We start from the raw sequence: 22,494 nt of genomic DNA on the forward strand, positions 1-22,494 counted from the left end.
ACGTGGGTGGCACTGTGGGTTAAACCACAGAGCCTAGGACTTGCCGATCAGAAGGTCGGCGGTTCGAATCCCTGCGACGGGGTGAGCTCCCGTTGCTCAGTCCCAGCTCCTGCCAACCTAGCAGTTTGAAAGCACGTCAAAGTGCAAGTAGATAAATAGGTACCGCTCCAGCGGGAAGGTAAACGGCGTTCCCGTGCGCTGCTCTGGTTCGCCAGAAGCGGCTTAGTCATGCTGGCCACATGACCCGGAAGCTGTACACCGGCTCCCTCGGCCAATAAAGCGAGATGAGCGCCGCAACCCCAGAGTCGGTCACGACTGGACCTAATGGTCAGAGGTTACCTTTACCTTTACCCCTAGCAAATACGCCAGCTTGGACACATTGGACCTGAAAGCTACAGGATTCCCATTCATTGCCACAAAACCAAGTAGGGACTTGCCTGTTTGAATGAAACATCCCAGATCAAATGCCACGTGCATTAAAAACAACCTGATATCCCTTCACATGCAATGCCTTTTGAAGGAGAGTCATTGCACTCGCATTGGCGGCCAAGTCACTGTACTGAGCAATCCAATCAATAGGCCAGGTTAGAGTGCTGTTTTAGCATTCTCTTTAGCCGTATGGTTTATAACAGGGGTAGGCAACCGGATGCAGCCCAATCACCTTCTCAATCTGGCCTACAGGCGGTCCGGGAATCAGCGTGTTTTTACAGGAGTAGAATATGTGCTTTTATTTAAAATGCATTTCTGGGTTATTTGTGGGGCATAGGAATTCGTTCAGTCCCCCCCCCCCCATATAGTCTGGCCCGCCACATGGTCAGAGGGATGGTGGACCGGCCCACAGCTGAAAAAGGTTGCTGACCCCTGGTTTATAACCCTCTCCCTACTCCAAGACATTTTCTAGCACTGCAAGCGGAAAAACTGGCTCTGGTTACCTTGGTGATAAACTAAAGCTAAAAATTACACATAATTGTTGCTGATGTCACCGCTCTCTTACTGTTTCCAAGGCTACAAAGTACCTCAATTAATTGTGATGTTTCATTCCATTTCTTCTCTGTACTTAGAAGCCTTTACCCTCTTTTGCTCGGGCAAATTGTTTAGAAGAGGAGGTAATCTATCTAGGCCTTAGCTAATAAGGCATTCATAGCCTCTCAACCATCTTTGGTAATGACGGGGATTTATAAATTGAAAGCAGGGCTTCCTAAATTCTATAGAGCAATTTGATTCCCAGATTACCCCATTCTGTCTCCTACCCTGCAGAAAGAGAAAATCACCATCGCAGAGTCCTAAGAATCTGTTTTCATAAGCAGCTTGGTTTTTTATATGTTTACAGAAGTATAATATAAGCTATCAGCTAAGGAAACTGCTTTCATTGATGAAAGCAAAATATGGCATATATAAAAGTGTGTGGGGGGGTGTTAGTCCATGTAGTTCATTAAAGCTTTATGCCGGGGTCAGCAAACTTTTTCAGCAGGGGGCCGGTCCACTGTCCCTCAGACCTTGTGGAGGGCCGGACTATATTTTTTTTGGGAAATGAATGAATTCCTATGCCCCACAAATCAGCCAGAGATGCATGTTAAATAAAAGCACACATTCTACTCATGTAAAAACACCAGGCAGGCCCCACAAATAACCCAGAGATCCATTTTAAATAAAAGCACACATTCTACTCATGTAAAAACACGTGGGCTGGATTGAGAAGGCGATTGGGCCAGATCCGGCCCCCGGCCCTTAGTTTGCCTACCCATGCTTTATGCCATAATAAAACTTTCACTTAAAAGCATTCAGCCTTAGATATCGACCTGGGACCCAGGAAGGGCCCTGCTGAAAGAAAGGCATCAGCTCACATTGGGGTTTTTTTCTATTAAATGGAACCTGGTTGGGAATTTCATGAGGTCAGAAGGTTAGCATATTGGCAGCCTGGCTATTATCCTTCTACTTACTGCAGCTGCTTCGTGGTAATTTATGGGGTTCAGAAAAGCTCTAGGGTACACTAATATCTTACGCGACGGTAAAGAAATGCATTTACCACCATCGCTACAGGTTCTTCAGCCTGTGTCTGAAACGGAACTGTGCCGCTGAGTGAGGATGTAGATGAGTTAGCAGCTCCGCAATTTTACGTCTTCAGCTCCAGAATGCAACATGCTACTGCTGGGCAAGCTAACTCGAATTACCATATTTTTCGCTCCATAAGACGCACCAGACCACAAGACGCACCTAGTTTTTGGAGGAGGAAAACAAGAAAAACAATATTCTGAATCTCAGAAATCAGAACAGCAGTGAAAGCAGCAATCCCTCTTGCTGTTCTGGCTTCTGTGGTAGCTGCGCAGCCTGCATTTGCTCCATAAAGACGCACACACATTTCCCCTTACTTTTTAGAAGGGAAAAAGTGAGTGTTATAGAGCAAGAAATACGGTAAGTGCTTTTGTAATTCCTTCCTTGCCCACGTACCTGATGGAGTTGTTGATTCCTATGGGGAAAGAGAATTCTCTCCCCCCCCACACCTCTTCTGTTGCTGCAAAAATGTCCCCAGACTAGAGGGATATTTCCTGCCCCCTAGCGGCATGGCCTGTAAATCTAACAGGGTCACAAATAATTGTGGGGAATAATTAGTAGCTGTCCATCCTCCACCTCTTAGGTGGTTGGCTGTGTCCTTCATCACTTGGCTGCACTCAGACTGCAAGAGCCTGACCTTGTCAGCACGGAGTGTTCCACCAGAGCAAAACAAAATTGCAGTTACTGTATCCTAGCAGCTTGTGCTCATTTATGTAACAGCTTCTGAAGAGTGGTAATTTATGTAGGAACTGTTTGTCCCAAACAGGGTGTGAGAGTCTACAAGGCAGGAGAATAGCTACATATAGATTCATACAGCAAGGCCAGAGGGCAGTTACCCACCTTTCCCAATGGATAAAGGTGTAAATCGGTGAATTCTGCACTATATCTTCATCAATACCACAGAGCCTAGGACTTGCCGATCAGAAGGTCAGTGGTTTGAATCCCCGCAACGGGGTGAGTTCCTGTTGCTCGGTCCCTGCTCCTGCCAACCTAGCAGTTCGAAAGCACATCAGAGTGCAAGTAGATAAATAGGTACCGCTCCAGCGGGAAGGTAAACAGTGTCTCTGGATCACCAGAAGCGGCTTAGTCATGCTGGCCACATGACCCAGAAAAATTTTCTGCAGACAAACATCAGCTCCCTCGGCCAGTAAATCGAGATGAGTGCAGCAACCCCAGAGTTGCCTCGACTGGATTTAACTGTCAGGGGTCCTTTACCTTTACCTTTTTACTTACATCATCGTCGAGTCACTTTCTGGCTTTGCTTTACACAATTCAGCAGAAAAGAATATATTTGCTAAAAAAGTATGTTTAGAAGCAAACATTGGATACAAAGATACGCTTTGAGCTCGTCAATAAATAAATAAACATTGCTGCGTGGAACAAAATTGTGAAAAGTGTTTATTCTAGGCCTCACAGGCACCAACTCTAAGGGGCCCAGACCCCATTGGCACCCCAAAAAATATTCCACCCCCCTCGATTGACCACGCCAAGCCACCCCAGCCTCCTTCTTTGCCACCACTGTGTGAGAGTACAGCTAAGGTGCCTAATCACCCACATGCCTCCCTCTCTCCTGGGGTGCCCTTCCTTCTCTTCTCCCCTCAGGTGGCCTTGGCTTGCACCCGGCATCCCACGAGCCCTCTGCCACAAAGGGGACTTGGCCACCACCTGCTGGCTTCCAGGCGGGGAGAGGAGGGGCTGGCGTGTGGACTGGGCCTACTGCTGACCCCAGTAGCTGCCCAGATCAGCCTCTCGGCACCAGCCCCAGCCCAGACAGCTGAAATGTGCATAGCCCAGTTTGGAAATATGAATTCAGATTTCTCCTCACGCTTATCTCTAATACGTGGCTAGCATGATGGGCACAAGAATTCTTCTGCTGGGGTTTTAAGGCTAGGGAAGATCTCAGATTCTGCCTCCAATCTCTCTCCCCCATGCCAAACCTTTACAGTGGTACCTTGGGTTAGACGCTTCAGGTTACAGACTCCGCTAACCCAGAAATACTACCTCGGGTTACGAACTTTGCTTCAGGATGAGAACAGAAATCATGCGGTGGTGGTGGTGGGAGGCCCCATTAGCTAAAGTGGTACCTCAGGTTAAGAACAGTTTCAGGTTAAGAACGGACTTCCAGAACGAATTAAGTTCTTAACCCGAGGTACCACTGTATTTCTAAACACATTGCAAAATTCATTATTGCAAATAGATCCATCTACCTAGTTAAGATTGTCAGAGGCAAGTATCAGGAGGTGACCCCTGCCACTTTCAAACTCCACACACACTGAATTCACTCAGGGTTGGAATGCACTGTAGGGACGCTGTTTTTCCCCATGGGGCTTGAACTGGGTGTTCTGCAGATGCACCCCTCCCTTATTTTCCATGCCACTGGGCTTGCTAACCAGAGAAAAGAAGTCCAGAGAGTTCAAGGCAGAACACAGAGAGCATAAACTAGAATTGTCATGAAGCTGGAAGTCACGTGACCCAAGAGAACCAATCTCACCGTTGCTAAACCCATAGCACTCTCCAAGTATGGGCAATTTGTTGACAAGATTAACCAGTTGACTTCCCCAGTGCACTTAAAGCTTATTTAGCAGCAAACCCAGAAAGCAGGCAATGCTCTGGGCTCTGCTGCACACAAAAAAGGAACTGTCTGCGTTCCTTATTCTATTTGTTCATGCACTAATTCAATTTTGTTTGGTCTCCATACAAAGTTGGTCTGAGACCTACAATGCTTGTTGTTCTGTCAAGTCCGTACACAACAAACAGGGCGCAATCCTTTTAATTATATTCAACAAAAAGAAGGGCAGAAGTTACATGAACAAGGCTGGCTTGCGTAACTGATCGTGAGAAGGAAACCTAGTATTTAAAGCAAATGCTAAAATTTGATTTCTCTCTCCCCCCCTCCCCCAATAAACACACACATTCCATGTCATCAAAATAGATTTTGGGGCCTAGCTCATAAATCTCCCAAACAGGGACCTCCATTGCCTAAAGGTAAAGATAAATCATACTGTGAAGACACTCAACCATGAAATGATTCTGTTAACATGTCATCTGTCTAGAATATTTTCAAATCTTCAATAGAAGGGTCTAAATTATGAAGGTGGCCAGATCTAGCAAATTTGACAATTGGGTATTTGATATTTTTAACCTCATCCATCTCTGTGTGTATGCCTGCACATATAAACACCTCTCAGTGTATGCTTGCATATATAAACAAATGATTATCCAATGCTGAACTGACCATTTAAAAGAAAAATAGGGTTAATAAATTCTTCAGTGTTTATCTTGTGCAAAGCATTACATCAGGGAGATAAATATATTTTCCAGCTGGGATATGCTTGTGAAATTTTTAGGGGAAGGGTTAATGACTGAGGTATACAAAAATGATGGAATGAATAAAAACAACACTATGTTGCAGTAGAAAAGGCATAGAGTGTCTAATGTACAACAGCTTCATAATTAGATGTATTGGTGTTATGAATAAAACTTAATTGTTTCTGACAATGAGTGGAAGGAAAAAGTGAACTGGTCTTTGGTCAGAAGAAAGGATTAGTTCCTCAGAGCACCAAATCACATTTTAAAATCGATACAGCCACAAAGATGCATAGTTGCAGTCCACAACATCTGGAGGTCATCAGGTTGACCTAGGCATGGATGGGGGGATCTGCAACAGAGTTGCTGAAAGGAGCACAGACAACAGAACAGCCACAGCTTTCCCTCCAACTGCCATTATATATATATTTATATCCCGCCCATCTGGCTGAGTTTCCCCAGCCACTCTGGGCAGCTCCCAACAGAACATTAAAAACACAGTAAAAGATCAAACATTAAAAACTTCCCTAAACAGGGCTGCTTTCAGATGTCTTCTAAAAGTCAGATTGTTGTTTATTTCCTTGACATCTGATGGGCGGGCGCCACTACCCAGAAGGCCCTCTGCCTGGTTCCCAGTAACCTCACTTCTCACAGGGAGGGAACCACCAGAAGTCCCTCTGAGCTGGACCTCAATTTACATGGGGCAGCCAATGATGTTTTGAATAGCTGGCATCTGTCTGTCTCAAGAGACAAATGAGTGCACTTCCGTTGGTGAAGTCAAACCACTGTGTTAACCGCACCAAAGTGACCTCCCCAAGGTGCAATCCTGGGCAATGTGTATGAAGGTCCTGGACTGCCCGGACAACAAGACCCCCATCTTGGCCTTGCTGATGTGATCCACAGAAAAGGAAAGCAAAACATGGAGGCATACAAATCACCACCCAACCGTCTTAGGGATTATGCTCTAGATTTGTGTAGGGTTTACTCCATAGCCTTTTCTTCTCCCGAAGAGGCAGCCGAAGTTTAGGATCAGAGTTTTTCTTCTCCTAGATAGGCTACCCTCCCAGGTGGGTGAGCCCCATCTGCCCCTCACCTTACCTCTACAAACACGAGCAAAAACCTCCATCTTGACAGGAAAAGCCCAACCCTTCAGCTGTCCAGATTTTAAAGAAACATCTGGGTTTGTGTGCGTGCTATTGACACCACACATGTGTAAGGTAACTAAAGCTGGAGCCCACGGATGGCTGGTTTGGGTAATTGTGTAAATTTTTTTTGTTCATCTGGTGTGATTTTTACATCTGTTGCATTACGCGCAAATGCAGCGGGGTAGAACAATTTGCGTCTCTTTTGGCTGAATGGGATTCAATGCCATCTTCTGGAGGACAAATACTAGAAGGTGTGAATATAATATTTGCGATGACCCAAAGCTTGCTGTAAGGGACGTGGGTGGCGCTGTGGGTTAAACCACAGAGCCTAGGACTTGCCGATCAGAAGGTCGGCGGTTCGAATCCCTGCGACGGTGTGAGCTCCCGTTGCTCGGTCCCAGCTCCTGCCAACCTAGCAGTTCGAAAGCACATCTAGGTGCAAGTAGATAAATAGGTACCGCTCCGGCAGGAAGGTAAACATCGTTTCCGTGCACTGCTCTGGTTTGCCAGAAGTGGCTTAGTCATGCTGGCCACATGACCCGGAAGCCGTACACTGGCTCCCTCAGTCAATAAAGCGAGATGCGCGCCACAATCCCAGAGTTGGTCACGACTGGACCTAACGTTCCCTTTACCTTTTAAAGCTTACTGTGGGATGCACAGTTCCAGTTCCTTATTATTTTCTACATATTATGGTGATTATTGGAATGGGAGCACCATGCCTGACAGTGTGTTTCACCCAAACAAAGCCTTGGGCAGGTTTCATCCGTAGTATGAAACCAATACTCTGTCTTTCCCCATCTCCTACTGAGCTCATTGCAATTTTCTTATTTAGGAATATAAGGAATTTCTCCCTGCCATATGTAAGCATACTGCTGATACGATTAGTCGTGGGTCAATTTTTGGAGGTGCAGCAGTTTATGCAGTTTCCATTTACACAGAACTGTTCATTAGATCTGTGTCATGTCACAAAGAACTCTGCGTAGCTCCAAAATATGCAGCGTGCTGTGTCCACTAAAATTGATCCAGGCGTACGCTCAAGCCTGTGGTTTATCATGATGGGAATAAGCTTATACAAACCTTGGACTCACGCATTCCCCCACCCTCATTCCCTATAAACCCCAAGCTTTACCGCTGGGCCACACCAGATTTCATCCTGAACAGCCTTAAAGTAAGTACTCATGCCCAGGACTGCCCCTATTTTCACCTGGCTAAGATCATATCCTCCAGAAATGGCTAGAAGTGTGCAAAATATAAATCAGGAACAGCTACTACCGTAAGGCAGTAGAGGTGAAATAATTTTTAGGTTGCTGAAAAGCATGGTGCTCAGTCCCTTGGCTTGTGATTGGCATTTACAGCCCCTCAATTAGAAGGCAGATCAGTCCAGTCAGCTAAAACGACCGTACAGAATTAATGAAGTCAAAATAATAGGAAAAGAGAATGCTTCGCAAAAATGAGTCAGGTACAGCAAATCAATACTTCATATTGTTGCCTGTCCTGATTCTGAACTCAGCTGCCTCCCTCTATTTCCAGACAAAATGATGCCCAACTCTATACTATGTTACTGTCATTAATGCAGCCTCTTCTGCTGCAGATTTCAGAACTAGCCTCATTTCTCTAGCCTCATTTCTATGTAAATATATTTTAGCAAAACAATTAGCACTTTTAAGAAATCAAGATGTGGTGGCGTTTTTGTTGGGGGGGGGGAGGAACTATTCTAAGGGAACAGGAGAAGTTATATCAAGGGGGACACAAAGCTGAACCCTAGATCTACCTCCAATCAAAGAAATTTGTGAGCAAAAGGCCTGGACAGAAATCACAAAGAAATGTTTATGCTCATGTTATATAATAATAATAATAATAATAATAATAATAATAATAATAATAATAATGGCCCCTCTGGTAGCCAGGCTATAATGGAGAACAGCCTTTACCAAAGGTGTCATGGGCTTGGAGACACTCGAACTCAGGATGAAAGGGAGAAATGAGCTAACAGGCAGGCACGTTTGGCAAACCCTCACCATGATCAACCCCTGCCCGGAAACCTATGTCCCCATTGTGGAAGGACGTGTGGATCCGGAATTGGCCTCCACAGTCACTGTTAAAACCATGCTCATGGAAGACAGTCTTACTCGGCTACGAGTGACCGCCAAAGAAGAAGAAGACCATTGGGATATGTTGTGAGTATTTTCAAACAAAGAAAAAAACCATTCCCAAGGCATTTGTTTTTGAAATAAATTGATGTGCTGGAAATAAGTAACCCAGAAGACTTCTGTAAGACCTATTGCAGTCGTTAAGAGTCGTCAACAGGCTCATCACAGCTATCTGCCAATCACCCATTCCCACCACCCTTCTGTGTAATACCCCTCCCCACCTTCTCACTATATAGAAGGGTCTGGTGACTTCTGTTTCAGTGTATCTGAAGAAGTGTGCATGCACACGAAAGCTCATACCAAGAACTAACTTAGTTGGTCTTTAAGGTGCTACTGGAAGGAATTTTTTGTTTTGTTTTGTTTTGTTTTGACTATGGCAGACCAACACGGCTACCTATCTGTAACCAGAAGACTCCTGTTTAAATAGTGTGAAGGTGTTTTGTTTAAAAGTGTGAAGGTGTTCAGATGCTACAACAAGTCCAAAGATCTGGAGACGTGGCGCCAACAGCTGGCTTGGAATCTTACTTGGCTACGAGAGATCGCCAAAGAAGAATAAAGGAGAATGGAGGCCCAACATGTTCCAAGTGGGAGCTATCAGTGAAATCTGGACAGAAAGACTAGTCAGCAGAGAGAGACCAAATTCCTTCCCTCCTGAAGTCCCTCAAGATATCCAGCTGCATGGAAGCTTCTGGAAGCTGCCCCGGTTCAATATCCCAGTTGTATCCTTTTGAGGGCAGTAGATATTCTCTCAGCAACTTAACGTTCCTGAAGTCAGAGTCAGGATATTGTGAGGAAGTGGGGGCTACATTAACATTTTCTCATCGTAACACCCTTTCCCTCTTCCCTAATATAGTGGGCAAGGAGCTACAAAGGAAGAATATGCTCTGTGTGTTTTACTTGGAGACATATATAGACTATTGTACTGGTGGATGAAAATATGGCATCTGAAGGTTGCTAGGCAACTGCCAATACCTTCACCTGCAATTTCCTAATAACCCACTGGGGGCAGCAGGTGAAGGCACTGATGTTGTTGCTTCATTCCCCAACTCTTTGCCTGCCCTTCTTACAGAACCAGCCTGGTAATACTATGCAGAGATTGGGGGATACCTGGCTAGACAAGTGACACAGTTATTTTTCTCAGGGTAGAGGCATCTGTTCTGGAAACTGTGATGCCTCTGGCTACTAGAAGAGCCTACCTTGAAGCTAGCGATCTTTGGAGAACCCAGGGGAAAACATAATGTTTGTATTTAGCGTTTTTAATTTTAGCCATAAGTGTCTCCAAAGAACATTGTGGAAATGTTGTCCTTTGACAATTAATGCCTAGTCAACATGCCTGAGCCACGTCCTGGAGTTATCATGTCTTTTCATGGGTGCTCTTTATTATGATGCTACTGATGGTTATTTATTCCATTTCTAAATGGCCCTTCATCACTTAAGGTAAAGGTAAAGGTAAAGGACCCCTGGACGGTTAAACCCCAAAGGTAACTATGGGGTTGCGGTGCTCATCTCACTTTCAGGCCAAGGGAGCCAGCGTTTGTCCACAAACAGCTTTCCAAGTCATGTGGCCAGCATGACTAAACCACTTCTGGTGCAACAGGACACCGTGATGGAAACCAGAGTGCACGGAAACGCCGTTTACCTTCCCGCTGCAGCGGTACCTATTTATCTACTTGCACTGGCATGCTTTTGAACTGCTAGGTTGGCAGGAGCTGGGACAGAGCAACGGGAGCTCACCCCGTCGAGAGGATTCGAACCACCAACCTTCTGATCGGCAAGTCCAAGAGGCTCAGTGGTTTAGACCACAGCACCACCCAGATCCCTATCATCACTTAATATCCTATAAGCAGTATTTATTCCTAGCTAGGATTGAGCTTCAGACATTACAAAGATTTGGTGAAGAATAAAAAAATAGGATGGTTAGGAGCTTCCTTAATAAATTCAGTATTTTGTCCTATGGAAATAATACCAGAATATATTATTTCGTCATGCAGATTTATATGCAGTTTTGGGGGAAGAAAGAGATAAATCATAGACTGAAAGACAACCATTCCCATGTCCTTTTCTATATTTCTTCCTATCACCTGCTGATATTTTACAGTACTTCATCATGACTGTTGTTCTTTAAAGCTGTTTACAGCCTCTATCTGATAAAAATTTATGGGTATTAGTTTAGAAATCTGAAGCTTCCCTCACTGCTTTAATTGCTACAGCCTGTTTTACACATGTGCAAAAGAGAGAGGGGGAGAAAAGAGAGAGAGATGAATTGCTGCTTAAGTTTGAATAATTTTTGAAGGGGGGTACGGCAGTCTGGGTTGTGCAACAGAGATAATACGATGCAGAATGTTGGAGAGCCTCATCTGCATATAAATAGACCTAATCAGAAATGCAAATAGCAATCAGGAGAATTCTTTTTTTTTTTTGTACACCCCATGGTAATTGTGCGATAGTACAGATAATAAAAGGTCAAATATTTTCATTGCCTAAGCTTTCAAATTGCTAGTAGCAAGTAACTATCCTTGCCTTTGCACAATGGAATATGGAAGAAACCGGCATATACCAGCTGGCAATCAACTGTCCCCATCTTTCATTCATATTCCTTAATGGTCTTTATAATCCTGGGTCCCTCGGCCAGGTGGAAACAAGACAACCACCTAACAACATATGAACTCAAATGCTTGTTTATATTCAGGAATGGCAAGAAAGCGTTTCATATTTTTCATGTGCAAATAAGCAGTAAGAGAAGGGTGCAACTGATCTGACACACATAACAGTTTCAAAATTGCCTTTGCTCCATAATAACACAAGACCTTTCCCCCATCAAAATAACCTTGTAATGTGCTGTATATTTTCGGTAGCAGCCTTTACTTCTTTGGAAACAAATGGTATATCCAGTATGAGCTCATCTTAAACATTCTATGGCATGCTATGTATTCGTTACTAGGGGCTGTGTGCCTGTTCACTCTGTTCACCAATGCCACTGCCATTCCCCCCACATTGACCTCCTAGGGCTTCCCCTTGCAACTACTAAGCTTCATTGTCCCATTCCTGTTTCTAAAGCCATTTCTATGCCTCCTCTCCCTGCAGCGCAAACACTCCAGGATAATATACGCTACTGTCTCTTTAAGATGAATGGGATGCTAAGAGCCAGCCTGTCAGATACCCTGTTCAGTCAGAGAAGGTTCAGCTCAGCCCATCAATGCTGTACATATCTGGGGGGGGGGGCACTGTGGGTTAAACCACAGAGCCTAGGACTTGCTGATCAGAAGGTCGGCGGTTCGAATCCCCATGACGGGGTGAGCTCCTGTTGCTCAGTCCCAGCTCCTGCCAACCTAGCAGTTCGAAAGCACGTCAAAGTGCAAGTAGATAAATAGGTACCACTCCAGCGGGAAGGTAAACAGTGTTTCCGTGTGCTGCTCTGGTTCACCAGAAGCGGCTTAGTCATGCTGGCCACATGACCCAGAATCTGTATGCCGGCTCCCTCAGCGAGTAAAGCGAGACGAGCGCCGCAACCCCAGAATCATCCTCGACTGGACCTAATGGTCAGGGGTCCCTTTACCTTTACCTTACTTGTTAATCAAGTATCTATTCTAAATTGCCACACTGAATCTGGAATGTCATATTGAAAACAACACTTGGTACCAGGAGTGAAATGCATGATTGTAGGAAGATACCATGGAATATTTGAGGACTCCGTGTTCTTTACCTTTCTCACAAGAGGCTGCTAAGAAATGGAAGGAGGAAAAGGTTAAGTGCAGTAAGAAGGGAGAGACACTGAAACACAGCTACTCCCAACTCCCTGTACTCAAACATCTGCCCAAAGCACAATTTCCCTTTCAGTTTCCTCCATCCCTGCTTTATTGAAACCCGCTGTTTTTTGAAATCACCACTTTCCCCCGCTCAGTGTCCCTCCCTTCTTGCTCCCATATTAAAGGCCACTGCTGTTGTATACCCTGCCTTCACTTTTGCTCCCCTGCCCTGCGAATGCAGGATTGTGATCTGACACTACAAATCCTCCAGTGGTGTGATGACAACCTTACATTTTTATTACATAGAGAAATAGAGAGAAAGCTTTATTTGAAAAAACAACCCTATGGAAATATTATATGTTCTTATTCTGGGAGAATGCACTACTTGCATGTAGATCAGGGCAAACAAGAATCTAACAACAATTTATTATTTATACCCCACCCATCTGGATGGGTTTCCCCAGCTACTCTGGGCGGCTTCCAGCAAAATATTAAAATACAATAATTCATCAAACCTTAAAAGCTTCCCTAAACAGGGCTGCCTTGAGATGTCTTCTCAAAGTCAGATAGTTGTTTATTTGCTTGAAATCGGATGGGAGGGTTCCACAGGGTGGGCAACACTACTGAGAAGGCCCTCTGCCTGGTTCCCTGTAACCTCACTTCTCGCAGTGAGGGAACCGTCAGAAGGCCCTTGGAGCTGGACCTCAGTGTCTGGGCAGAACGATGGGGGTGGAGACGCTCCTTCAGGTATACTGGGCCGAGGCCATTTAGGACTTTAAAGGTCTTAATAGTAGCATTTCTTAATCAGGGTTAACTTATGATGCAATGATGTACCAAATTTCACAGTTGCATTTCCCTGTTGAAATGCTGCTGTCTGTGTGAGGAATGGCAATCTAGCAAGCTAAGAGAGCCACCTAGTGCCATACCTTGGGATCTTGAAAAGTGTTTTCACAGGATGCATGTCGAATAAAGGCGGGTCCCCGTCACCCAGTTCAATGGCTGTGATCCCAAGAGACCAAACGTCGCAGCGAGCATCATAGGAGTAGTCATACTGCTGTTCACAAGCAATGACCTATCAAATACAAAGGAAGACACCATCAGAGTTAACAATTGCTCTATTGTCCAAGCAGGGCATACAAATGCACTCTATTTAGGCTACATCCACACCACACATTTAAAACACATTGCTTCCCCGCAAAGAATCCTGGGATCTGTAGATTTATGAGCACTAAACTACAGTTTCCAGAATTCTTTTTTGGGGGGCAGGGCGGATTCTGCTTTAAGTATTGGTAACCTTAGTTACCAATTCCGATTCAAGTCTACCATTGACAGACACACCCATTCAATTTTTCTGCATAAATTCAGGGTGCAAGTGTTCTTAATTTTTAACGGTGGCCACAGAATGCACAAAAAAATTAATTCTTGCCATCGGATGCTAATTATTCCAAAATAATTACAGTCTTTGAAATCCTCTGGTAACATTTCCTTTTGAAAACAATGTTGCTTTTTATCCTCTTTAGTGCATACATTTGCAGAGCGAGAAAGAAAGCATGGGCATCTAAAGGGGAAATGTAGTCTTCCTGCAGGAATTATTGCATTTTGCTCATTTATTCTTCCACATTTACATCCCACCATCATGGAATCCCAATGCAGCTTACATGTGGATCAAATCTCAGCATTTCAAATTATTAATATTCACATTTTCCTGACAAAAAGGCAACGGTTTATTCCCCACAAAAATATTAACAGAGAGCAAGAATAAGTACTTAAAAAGCAGCTCCTCCTTTTAAAGGCACAGGGGATGGAACAAGGCAGGTGGAATGGTTTGTCCCTGATCGTTCCAGCAGTCTCTCTCCTGTAAAGACTTACCAGAGAAAGAGATCTCAGAGGACAGCTCAGCAAATTAAGTGCCAAAGAAACCAAGCTAGAAAACCCATTCCATAGCATAGATCAGCCTTCCCCAAGCTTGTTACCCCCAGATGTTACTGGGTTACAGCTCCCATCATCCCTGATCACTGGAGGTAGTCCTGCCACATCTGGAGGGAACCAGGTTAGAGAAAGCTGGAGGAGAAGGTGCCGCCATGATGAAACCATGGTCCAACTGTCTTATCTCTAAGGGAATGGGAAAATACATACAGAATGAACTTCTCCCCAAACATTAACACCAGAGGTTAAGTTTTTGTTTTTTGTTTGTTTAGTCGTTTAGTCATGTCCGACTCTTCGTGACCCCATGGACCAGAGCACGCCAGGCATTCCTGTCTTCCACAGCCTCCCGCAGTTTGGTCAGACTCATGCTGGTAGCTTCGAGAACACTGTCCATCCATCTCGTCCTCTGTCGTCCCCTTCTCCTTGTGCCCTCCATCTTTCCCAACATCAGGGTCTTTTCCAGAGCATCTTCTCTTCTCATGAGGTGACCAAAGTATTGGAGTCTCAGCTTCAGGATCTGTCCTTCCAGAGAGCACTCAGGTTTGATTTCCTTAAGAATGGATCGGTTTGATCTTCTTGCAGTCCATGAGACTCTCAAGAGTCTCCATACATCACTACTGGGAAAACCATGGCTTTAACTATACGGACCTTTGTCAGCAAGGTGATGTCTCTGTTTTTAAGTTAAGTTTGAGGTGGCTGCAAATTGTGGCTAGGTAGAAGCCATAAGTGCCATAGGGTTTCAGGGTCCTTTCAAGGGAAATGAAAGAAAAGCAGAAACCAACATGACTAGTGATGGGGAGCATGTGGCTAAGCTGATGTTGAACTCCAACATCTGTCAGCTGAAGACCCATCTTTCCCAGTAGTCAAGGGAAGATGGGGTCATAGTTCTAACAACATCTGGGTCCCCATCACTGATAGAACCAGTTTCACGCCCAGAATCCATGGGAATCCTACCAGCTTGGGCACAGGTTATCCACCCCCACCCCCCACTTTATATACCACTTTCAGTATGTGGCAATGCCACATTAGAGAGAGAGAGAGAGAGAGAGAGAGAGAGAGAGAGAGAGAGAGAGAACCCAAATCCACAAAAATTCTATATGTTTATTTGGAAAGCTATAAGGATAATGGTGATGATTATGATGATATATTTATATGCCACTCATCTGACTGGGTTGCCCCAGCCACTATGTTACTCTAAAAAAAAAAAAAAAAAGGTAAAGTACCCCTGGACGGTTAAGTCCAATCAAAGGCGACTATGGGGTTGAGGCACCCATCTCGCTTTTCAGGCCAATGGAGCTGGAGTTTGTACACAGACAGCTTTCTAGGTCATGTGGTCAGCACGACTAAACTGCTTCTGGTGCAACAGAACACCATTCCCGCCGGAGCGGTACCTATTTATCTACTTGCACTGGCATGCTTTTTGGCAGAAGCTGGGACAGAGCAACCCGAACTCACCCCACCACAGGGATTCAAACTACCGACCTTCTGATCGGCAAGCCCAAGAGGCTCAGTTGTTTAGACTACAGTGCCACCCGCATATGTTACTCTACTCCTATTCCAACAATATGTCTTTCATAGACTGATGACTGACTGTCATAGAAAATTAGCATTTAAATTGACACAAAACTATGAGAAACTGGCCAAATGGAGACACATGGTTCAAGAGGGTCTATATGTTTTGTATGATTCAAAAAACAACAAGGAAGCACAGAGAATACAGGATTGCTCAGCGACTCCTTTAAAAAGTATTACTGGATTCCACACTCCAAAACTATCCACCTGCCTCCTCCTCCTCTCTCCTCAGAATACACAACACATGCATTCAAAAAAACATAGCCGCAGGCATACAATGTATAACACGGCGTGATTATGGCTGTGGCGCGAGACTAGCTGGAGACCTGAACTGGACAATTAGCACCGCTGACCCACCAAGCTGGGAAGAAGCTGGAGTTTAAAAGGTCTGAGCCTCCTGGGGGGAAAGCTGGTGATGTTACTAGCTAAGCAGCTTATGAGGTATGCCGGCATTATGCTGAAAAATGGATCAGTGTACACACATTCAAAACCCTGAATATGGCACAATCTAGTTACCCTTGCTCCAAGGAGAGCAAAAGAGGCGGCCAAGCAAACAAAATTCACCGTCCGATTTTTGTAATGTTACGACACGGTTTAATTTAATTTACAGCACCAAGGCAAGATGCTATACATATTATACATGCATGCAACTCGGTTTTGTATGTTCTATAGAGAGCCAGTGTGGTGTAGTGGTTAAGAGCGGTGGACTCGTAATCTGGTGAACAGGGTTCGCTTCCCTGCTCCTCCACATGCAGCTGCTGGGTGACCTTGGGCTAGTCACACTTCTCTGAAGTCTCTCAGCCCCACTCACCTCACAGAGTGTTTGTTGTGGGGGAGGAAGGGAAAGGAGAATGTGAGCCGCTTTGAGACTCCTTCGGGTAGTGATAAAGCAGGATATCAAATCCAAACTCCTCCTCCTCTTCTTCTTATATGGATTCTGTGCTAGGGAGACTATCTTCAGATTTCTAACTTGCATGGATTATGACAGCAAGTATGTGTGTGTTTGTGTTGAATGATGGTAGTGGGGGATTGACTGATGTAAGACAGAGTGGTTTACATCGCATTTTATATTTTAAGAGCTGGAACAATGCTCTTTCAGTCAGCAGACTGGCAATAGGAATGAATGGCGTTTAAATGGCGGGTGTATCTGAGGTAAAATAAATCAGCCTCATTTGCCTCTCAATCCAATCACTCTCTTGCCTTCCATTTGCCACACAACTATTTGAATAAACATAAAATGCTCTGTATTCAAATACACAGGAGCTACGAGAAAATGTAAGGATAATAGGCATGGAAATATATTGCTGCTCTTTTCTAACCAGAAAAATCAGGTACAAAAAGGAGGCTTGCTTAAGAGGACATTCTGCTCCACGGTAACTCAACATATAGCTCTGGGGTAGGCAACCTAAGGCCCAGGGGCCGGATGCGGCCCAATTGCCTTCTCAATCCGGTCCGCGGACAGTTCAGGAATCAGCGTGTTTTGACATGAGTAGAATGTGTCCTTTTATTTAAAATGCATCTCTGGGTTATTTGTGGGGCATAGGAATTTGTTCATTCCCCCCCCCCTTCAAAATATAGTCTGGCCCACCACATGGTGTGAGGGACAGTGGACCGGCCCACAGCTGAAAAAGGTTGCTGACCCCTGATATAGCTCTTCTTCCAGTTCAAGAAAAAGCTTTAAACAAGGTATGTTTCATCTACGGAAGAATACAGAGCTGGGAAATAGCAGCCGGATTTTATGTTTTTAGAAATGCAAGGATGGGGGGGGGGGAATGATCCAGTTTTCATTTAAAAGCAAACTCATCTAGTTTGCACTTTTCCAAAAAAAATATGTGGATTGAAATACAGTGGTACCTCAGGTTAAGTACTTAATTCGTTCTGGAGGCCCGTTCTTAACCTGAAACTGTTCTTAACCTGAAGCACCACTTCAGCTAATGGGGCCTCCCACTGCCACCGTGTGATTTCTGTTCTCATCCTGAAGCAAAGTTCTTAACCTGAGGTACTATTTCTGGGTTAGCGGAGTCTGTAACCTGAAGCGTATGTAACCTGAGGTACCACTGTACAGTACAGCCATCCTTTGACATTCACACAGAATTTTGCAACGCAGTTGTTCAGCCAAGTGATGGACAGTGTGCAACTAAGTTTTACTTAGAGTAGATCCATGGAAATTAATGACTCTCCCATACTCATGTCCATTGATTTTACTGGGTCTCCTCGGAGTAAAGCTTGGTAGAATACCATCCAATGTGTACAAAAACAGATATACTAAAGTGTGCATTTAAATGCCTGCATGGTACAAAAATATGTTCTATTAGGAAAAACTGCTTGCAAGAAGGTGTATCCTAGGGGAAACTGTGTGTGTAATCAGGAGAAAATTTTACTAAAACGTTGAGGAATTTTCATGAGGAATTTTAAAAGGAAATCAGAAACTGATGCAGAACTGTAGAGCAGTGTTTCCCAACCTTGTGCCTCCAGCTGTTTTTGGACTACAATTCCCATCATCCCTTGCCACTGGTCTTGCTAGTCAGGGATGATGGGAGTTGTAGTTCAAAAACAGCTGGAGGCACAAGGTTGGGAAACACTGCTGTAGAGAATTGAACTAAAGACGAGAAATAGAGAAACTCACCTGCCCTAAACCATATGTTTCTCCTTCCATCCCAGCAGTTCTAAGTGCACCTAAGAATCTGTAAAGCACCCAGCCATCAGCCCCAGGCAGCATGACCAATGGTAGTGTAATGGTTCTAGGGGCTGCTCGTGCGTAAGTTGTCGCCACTCCTGGCTAGGTTACCTGGGTGAACCCTTTCTGTCTGGACAGCCCTTCACTTCGTGGCTGTTTCAATCACTGGCAGAATCCGTCAGTGGGCGTTTCTTGAACTTCTTCCAGCAAAGAAGTTCTTTGACGCCTAGTCTTCTCCTACTCTCCCTGCGTGGAAGTCTTCTGCGCAGGGAGGGTGTGGGCAGCGGAGGACCTGTGCTCTCCCCGCTGGTCTCCGGCGAGGAGTCCTGGAGCCCCCTCGCCAATTCCCCCTTCTGCCCCCCCTTCTCCACTGGTGCTACGCTGATTTCCTTCCCCAGCAGATGGGCTGCCTCTCTCCCTACTGGGACCCTCTCCGGCATCCCTTCCCTCCGCCTCTGGCTCCGATGGCAGTTCCCTGACAGGTGGGGAAGATGGGATATGTCTGCTACTGGTTCTCACAAGCCCTCCTAAAATAATGATTAAAAGCAGACTCTCCTCATGATTCCTGTCAGCAGTTCAGCCTATACATGAGTAGGACCCTGGCAGAGACACATGCCCGACTGGCATGTTCCCTCAGTCCTGGTCAATCGTTTGAGAGCTTCATAAGCTTTCTTCAGTCCGAACATCACAGCGACTGATGCCAACCGACACCAACACACTTAGGGATCTGCAGAGTTTTAGCATCTTGCGTGACAGACCTCAGCAACTCAGCATTTTGGCTAATCTATTTTATTTACATATAAACACAGAGCACTGCAACATGGCTCCCTCTCTCTCTAGCATCAGACAGCAAAGAGAGAGAAAACAAAGGACAATAGTCCCACTTCATGGAACACAGTAACACAAACATCCTGTCTCCATCACTTCCCACTATGTGGAGTCAAAACATATACTGTCATGTGAAAGACAACAATCCCATGACTGCAATCATGGAGCAGGAATTCTAACAATTCCAGCATCAACCAGCTCCCCCTTGCCGCCATCTCCATTTTCTTTCCCTTCTAACCTGATGAAGAATTATGGAGAAATCAAACACGTTGCACACTTTTTTGTAACATTTTGCTTGGCCAAATATAGAATTGTGAAAATACAGATTCTGGAATTTTCTTCCAGTGTGCCACAGAACCCATGTAATAAATATGAGAAGTCCTATTTCGTATTATCTTTCTTCTTCCTAGGTTCCCCAAATTTTCATCCACTGCCATATGCTATGGAAATTTAGGAACTGTTTAGAGAGAGCAATGAGTTGCATAGAGAGAATAACTCAAAAGCATTTTATTTTTAAATATATAGCTTTGATTTTTAAATATATATAAATTATTTGATTGTGAGGCGTCCTCCCAGAATGATGACTCAGCGTTTACATCCTGAATAAAAACCCGTCATATCTTGGCATTTACCATTAACAGAGACTGTCAAAATGCAAGGGGCAACACTATGGCAGGAAGCTTAACACATTTCAAGCTTTTGAAATTTCTTCACCCTCTTTCCAAAAACATCTGTTCCCAATATTGTCACTTCACTGAAATCATGTAAATGAGAGACAGTAACTCTGAAGGAAGTCACAGCCAATTTTGCTAGGCATAGCAAAATCAATTGCCTTTCATTTTTAGCCCTCCCATTTTGAAATACATATAAAAAAATAGTCATCGGCTCGGTTATAAGGCAGCAAAACAGTATCTATGGAGGCTGTCCAATCATTAAAACACACCCCCAGCCCTGAAAAGAAACCAAACTTTTATATCTATAGTTAATCAAAGGATCTGTAGTACTTTGTTAATGAAGTAGAACCAAGTAGAATTGGAAGGGACCCTGTGGATCATTTAGTCTAAACGCCTGCAATTCAAGAATATGCAGCTGTCCCATACGGGAATCAAACATGCAACCTTAGGGTTATCAGCACCATGCTCTAACCCATGGGTAGGCAACCTAAGGCCCAGGGGCCGGATCTGGCCCAATCGCCTTCTAAATCCGGCCCACGGACGGTCTGGGAATCAGCGTGTTTTTACATGAGTAGAATGTGTGCTTTTACTTAAAATGCACCTCTGAGTTATTTGTGGGGCATAGGAATTCGTTCACTTTCCCCCCCTCAAAATACAGTCCGGCCCCCCACAAGGTCTGAGGGACAGTAGACCAGCCCCCTGCTGAAAAAGTTTGCTGACTCCTGCTCTAACCAACGGAGCTCTCCAGAGCTATCCGCTTCAAGCAATTCACACCAAAAAGTGAGCTATGAAGATCAGAATTAGACAATGTCCCCCTTCAGACTTTGAACACAGGTACAAGCTGCCTCTCCCCATGCATAAGTATTTGTGCGAAAGAGTGTACATTAGTTGATTTTTTTAAAACTCGGCTATTGTGTACACAGGCACACAGACGGTAGGTACACTTTTATTTATTTGTTTCTTTATTTAATTTCTATACTGCCCTATACCTGAAGGTCTCAGGGCTGTTCACATAAAATATCAAATACATAAACTCAAACCAAAACCAACAACCCAATTGAAAAAACAAACCCAAAAGAGCCAGCATTTTAAAAAAGGGTATATGATGTAGATCAAGTCAGGCAAAGGCCTGGTTGAAAAGGAACATTTTTGCCTGGCGCCTAAAGGTGTGTAATGAAGGCGCCAGGCAAACTTCCCTGGGGAGAGCATTCCACAGACGGGGACCCACTGCAGAGAAGACCCCGTTCTCGTGTTGCCACCCTCCAGACCTCTCGAAGAGGAGGCACACGAAGAAGGGCCTCAGAAGGTGATCTCAGGGTCCGGGTAGGTTCATATGGGAAGAGGCAGTCCTTGAGGTATTGTGGTCCTGAGCCATTTAAGGCTTTATAGGTCAAAACCAGCACTTTGAATTGGGCCTGGAAACTAATTGGTAGCCATTGCAGTCTGACCAGGATCGGTGTAATATGCTCAAACCGTTTTGCCCCGATGAGCAACCTGGCCACTGAATTCGGCACTAGCTAAAGTTTCCGAACCGTCTTCAGAGGCAGCCCTACATATAACCCATTGCAGTAATCTAACCTTGAGGTTCCCAGAGCATAGACAACAGTAGTTAGGCTATTGCTGTCCAGATAGAGGCGTAGCTGGGCCACCAGTTGTTCAACGTTACATGTGAATACCTGTGCAAGTGTACAACTTGATTGTTTACGTACTCCGATTGTACGCTCATTGAATTCAAGACGTGAACACTCCTAGGGAGAAGGGGGAAGAGGGACTGAGCCATTGATTCCCACCCCCAATGCTGCGCACATTGCCAGCACCCTTCTACATATGTGGCATTCTACTCTTTTTTGCTTAGCTTGTTTAGATTCTATTTAGCACACAACAAGAATGGCTCTTTAATCTTTTGGGCGATCACAATACCTCATTACCTGCTGTTTACTCAGTAAACAACATTTGAAGAGAAGCTGCGCTTGATTAGAAAGGCAAGGGCAAATCCCTGCCTCAGTGTCTGTTTATGAGTTCATCCTAAATATCTTCACACTCGTGAAGACAGGCGAACTAATATCAGCGTATTGGAAGAAGCAAAGATCACCAGTGTTAAAGCAATGATTCTTCAACATCAACTTCGTTGGACTGGTCATGTGTGGATGCCTGATTATAGTCTTCCAAAGCAACTACTCTATTCCGAACTTAAAAATGGAAAGCGCAATGCTGGTGGTCAACAAAAGAGGTTTAAAGACTGTCTCAAGGCAAATCTAAAAAAATGTAGTTTAAACACCGACAACTGGGAAACACTGGCCTGCGAGTGCTGCAATTAGAGAACAGCCCTTACCAAAGGTGTCATGGACTTTGAAGACACTTGAACTCAGAACACAAGGGAGAAAAGTGCTAAGAGGAAGGCACACTTGGCAAACCATC

At 44.6% G+C, this 22,494-nt stretch overlaps 1 protein-coding gene across 1 annotated transcript in view; it reads right to left on the reverse strand.

Moving 5' to 3' along the window:
- MYO3B (myosin IIIB) overlaps window positions 1-22,494 on the reverse strand; it is a 291,721-nt gene that overhangs the window by 207,509 nt on the left and 61,718 nt on the right. The window contains exon 8 of the mRNA XM_083704157.1: window positions 13,326-13,471. Coding sequence (XP_083560283.1) covers window positions 13,326-13,471 — 146 coding nt within the window. The remainder of the gene's footprint in view (window positions 1-13,325; window positions 13,472-22,494) is intronic.

This window comes from Podarcis gaigeae (genome assembly GCF_964106915.1).
Source record: "Podarcis gaigeae genome assembly, chromosome: 1".
Taxonomy (NCBI): Eukaryota; Metazoa; Chordata; class Lepidosauria; order Squamata; family Lacertidae; genus Podarcis; species Podarcis gaigeae.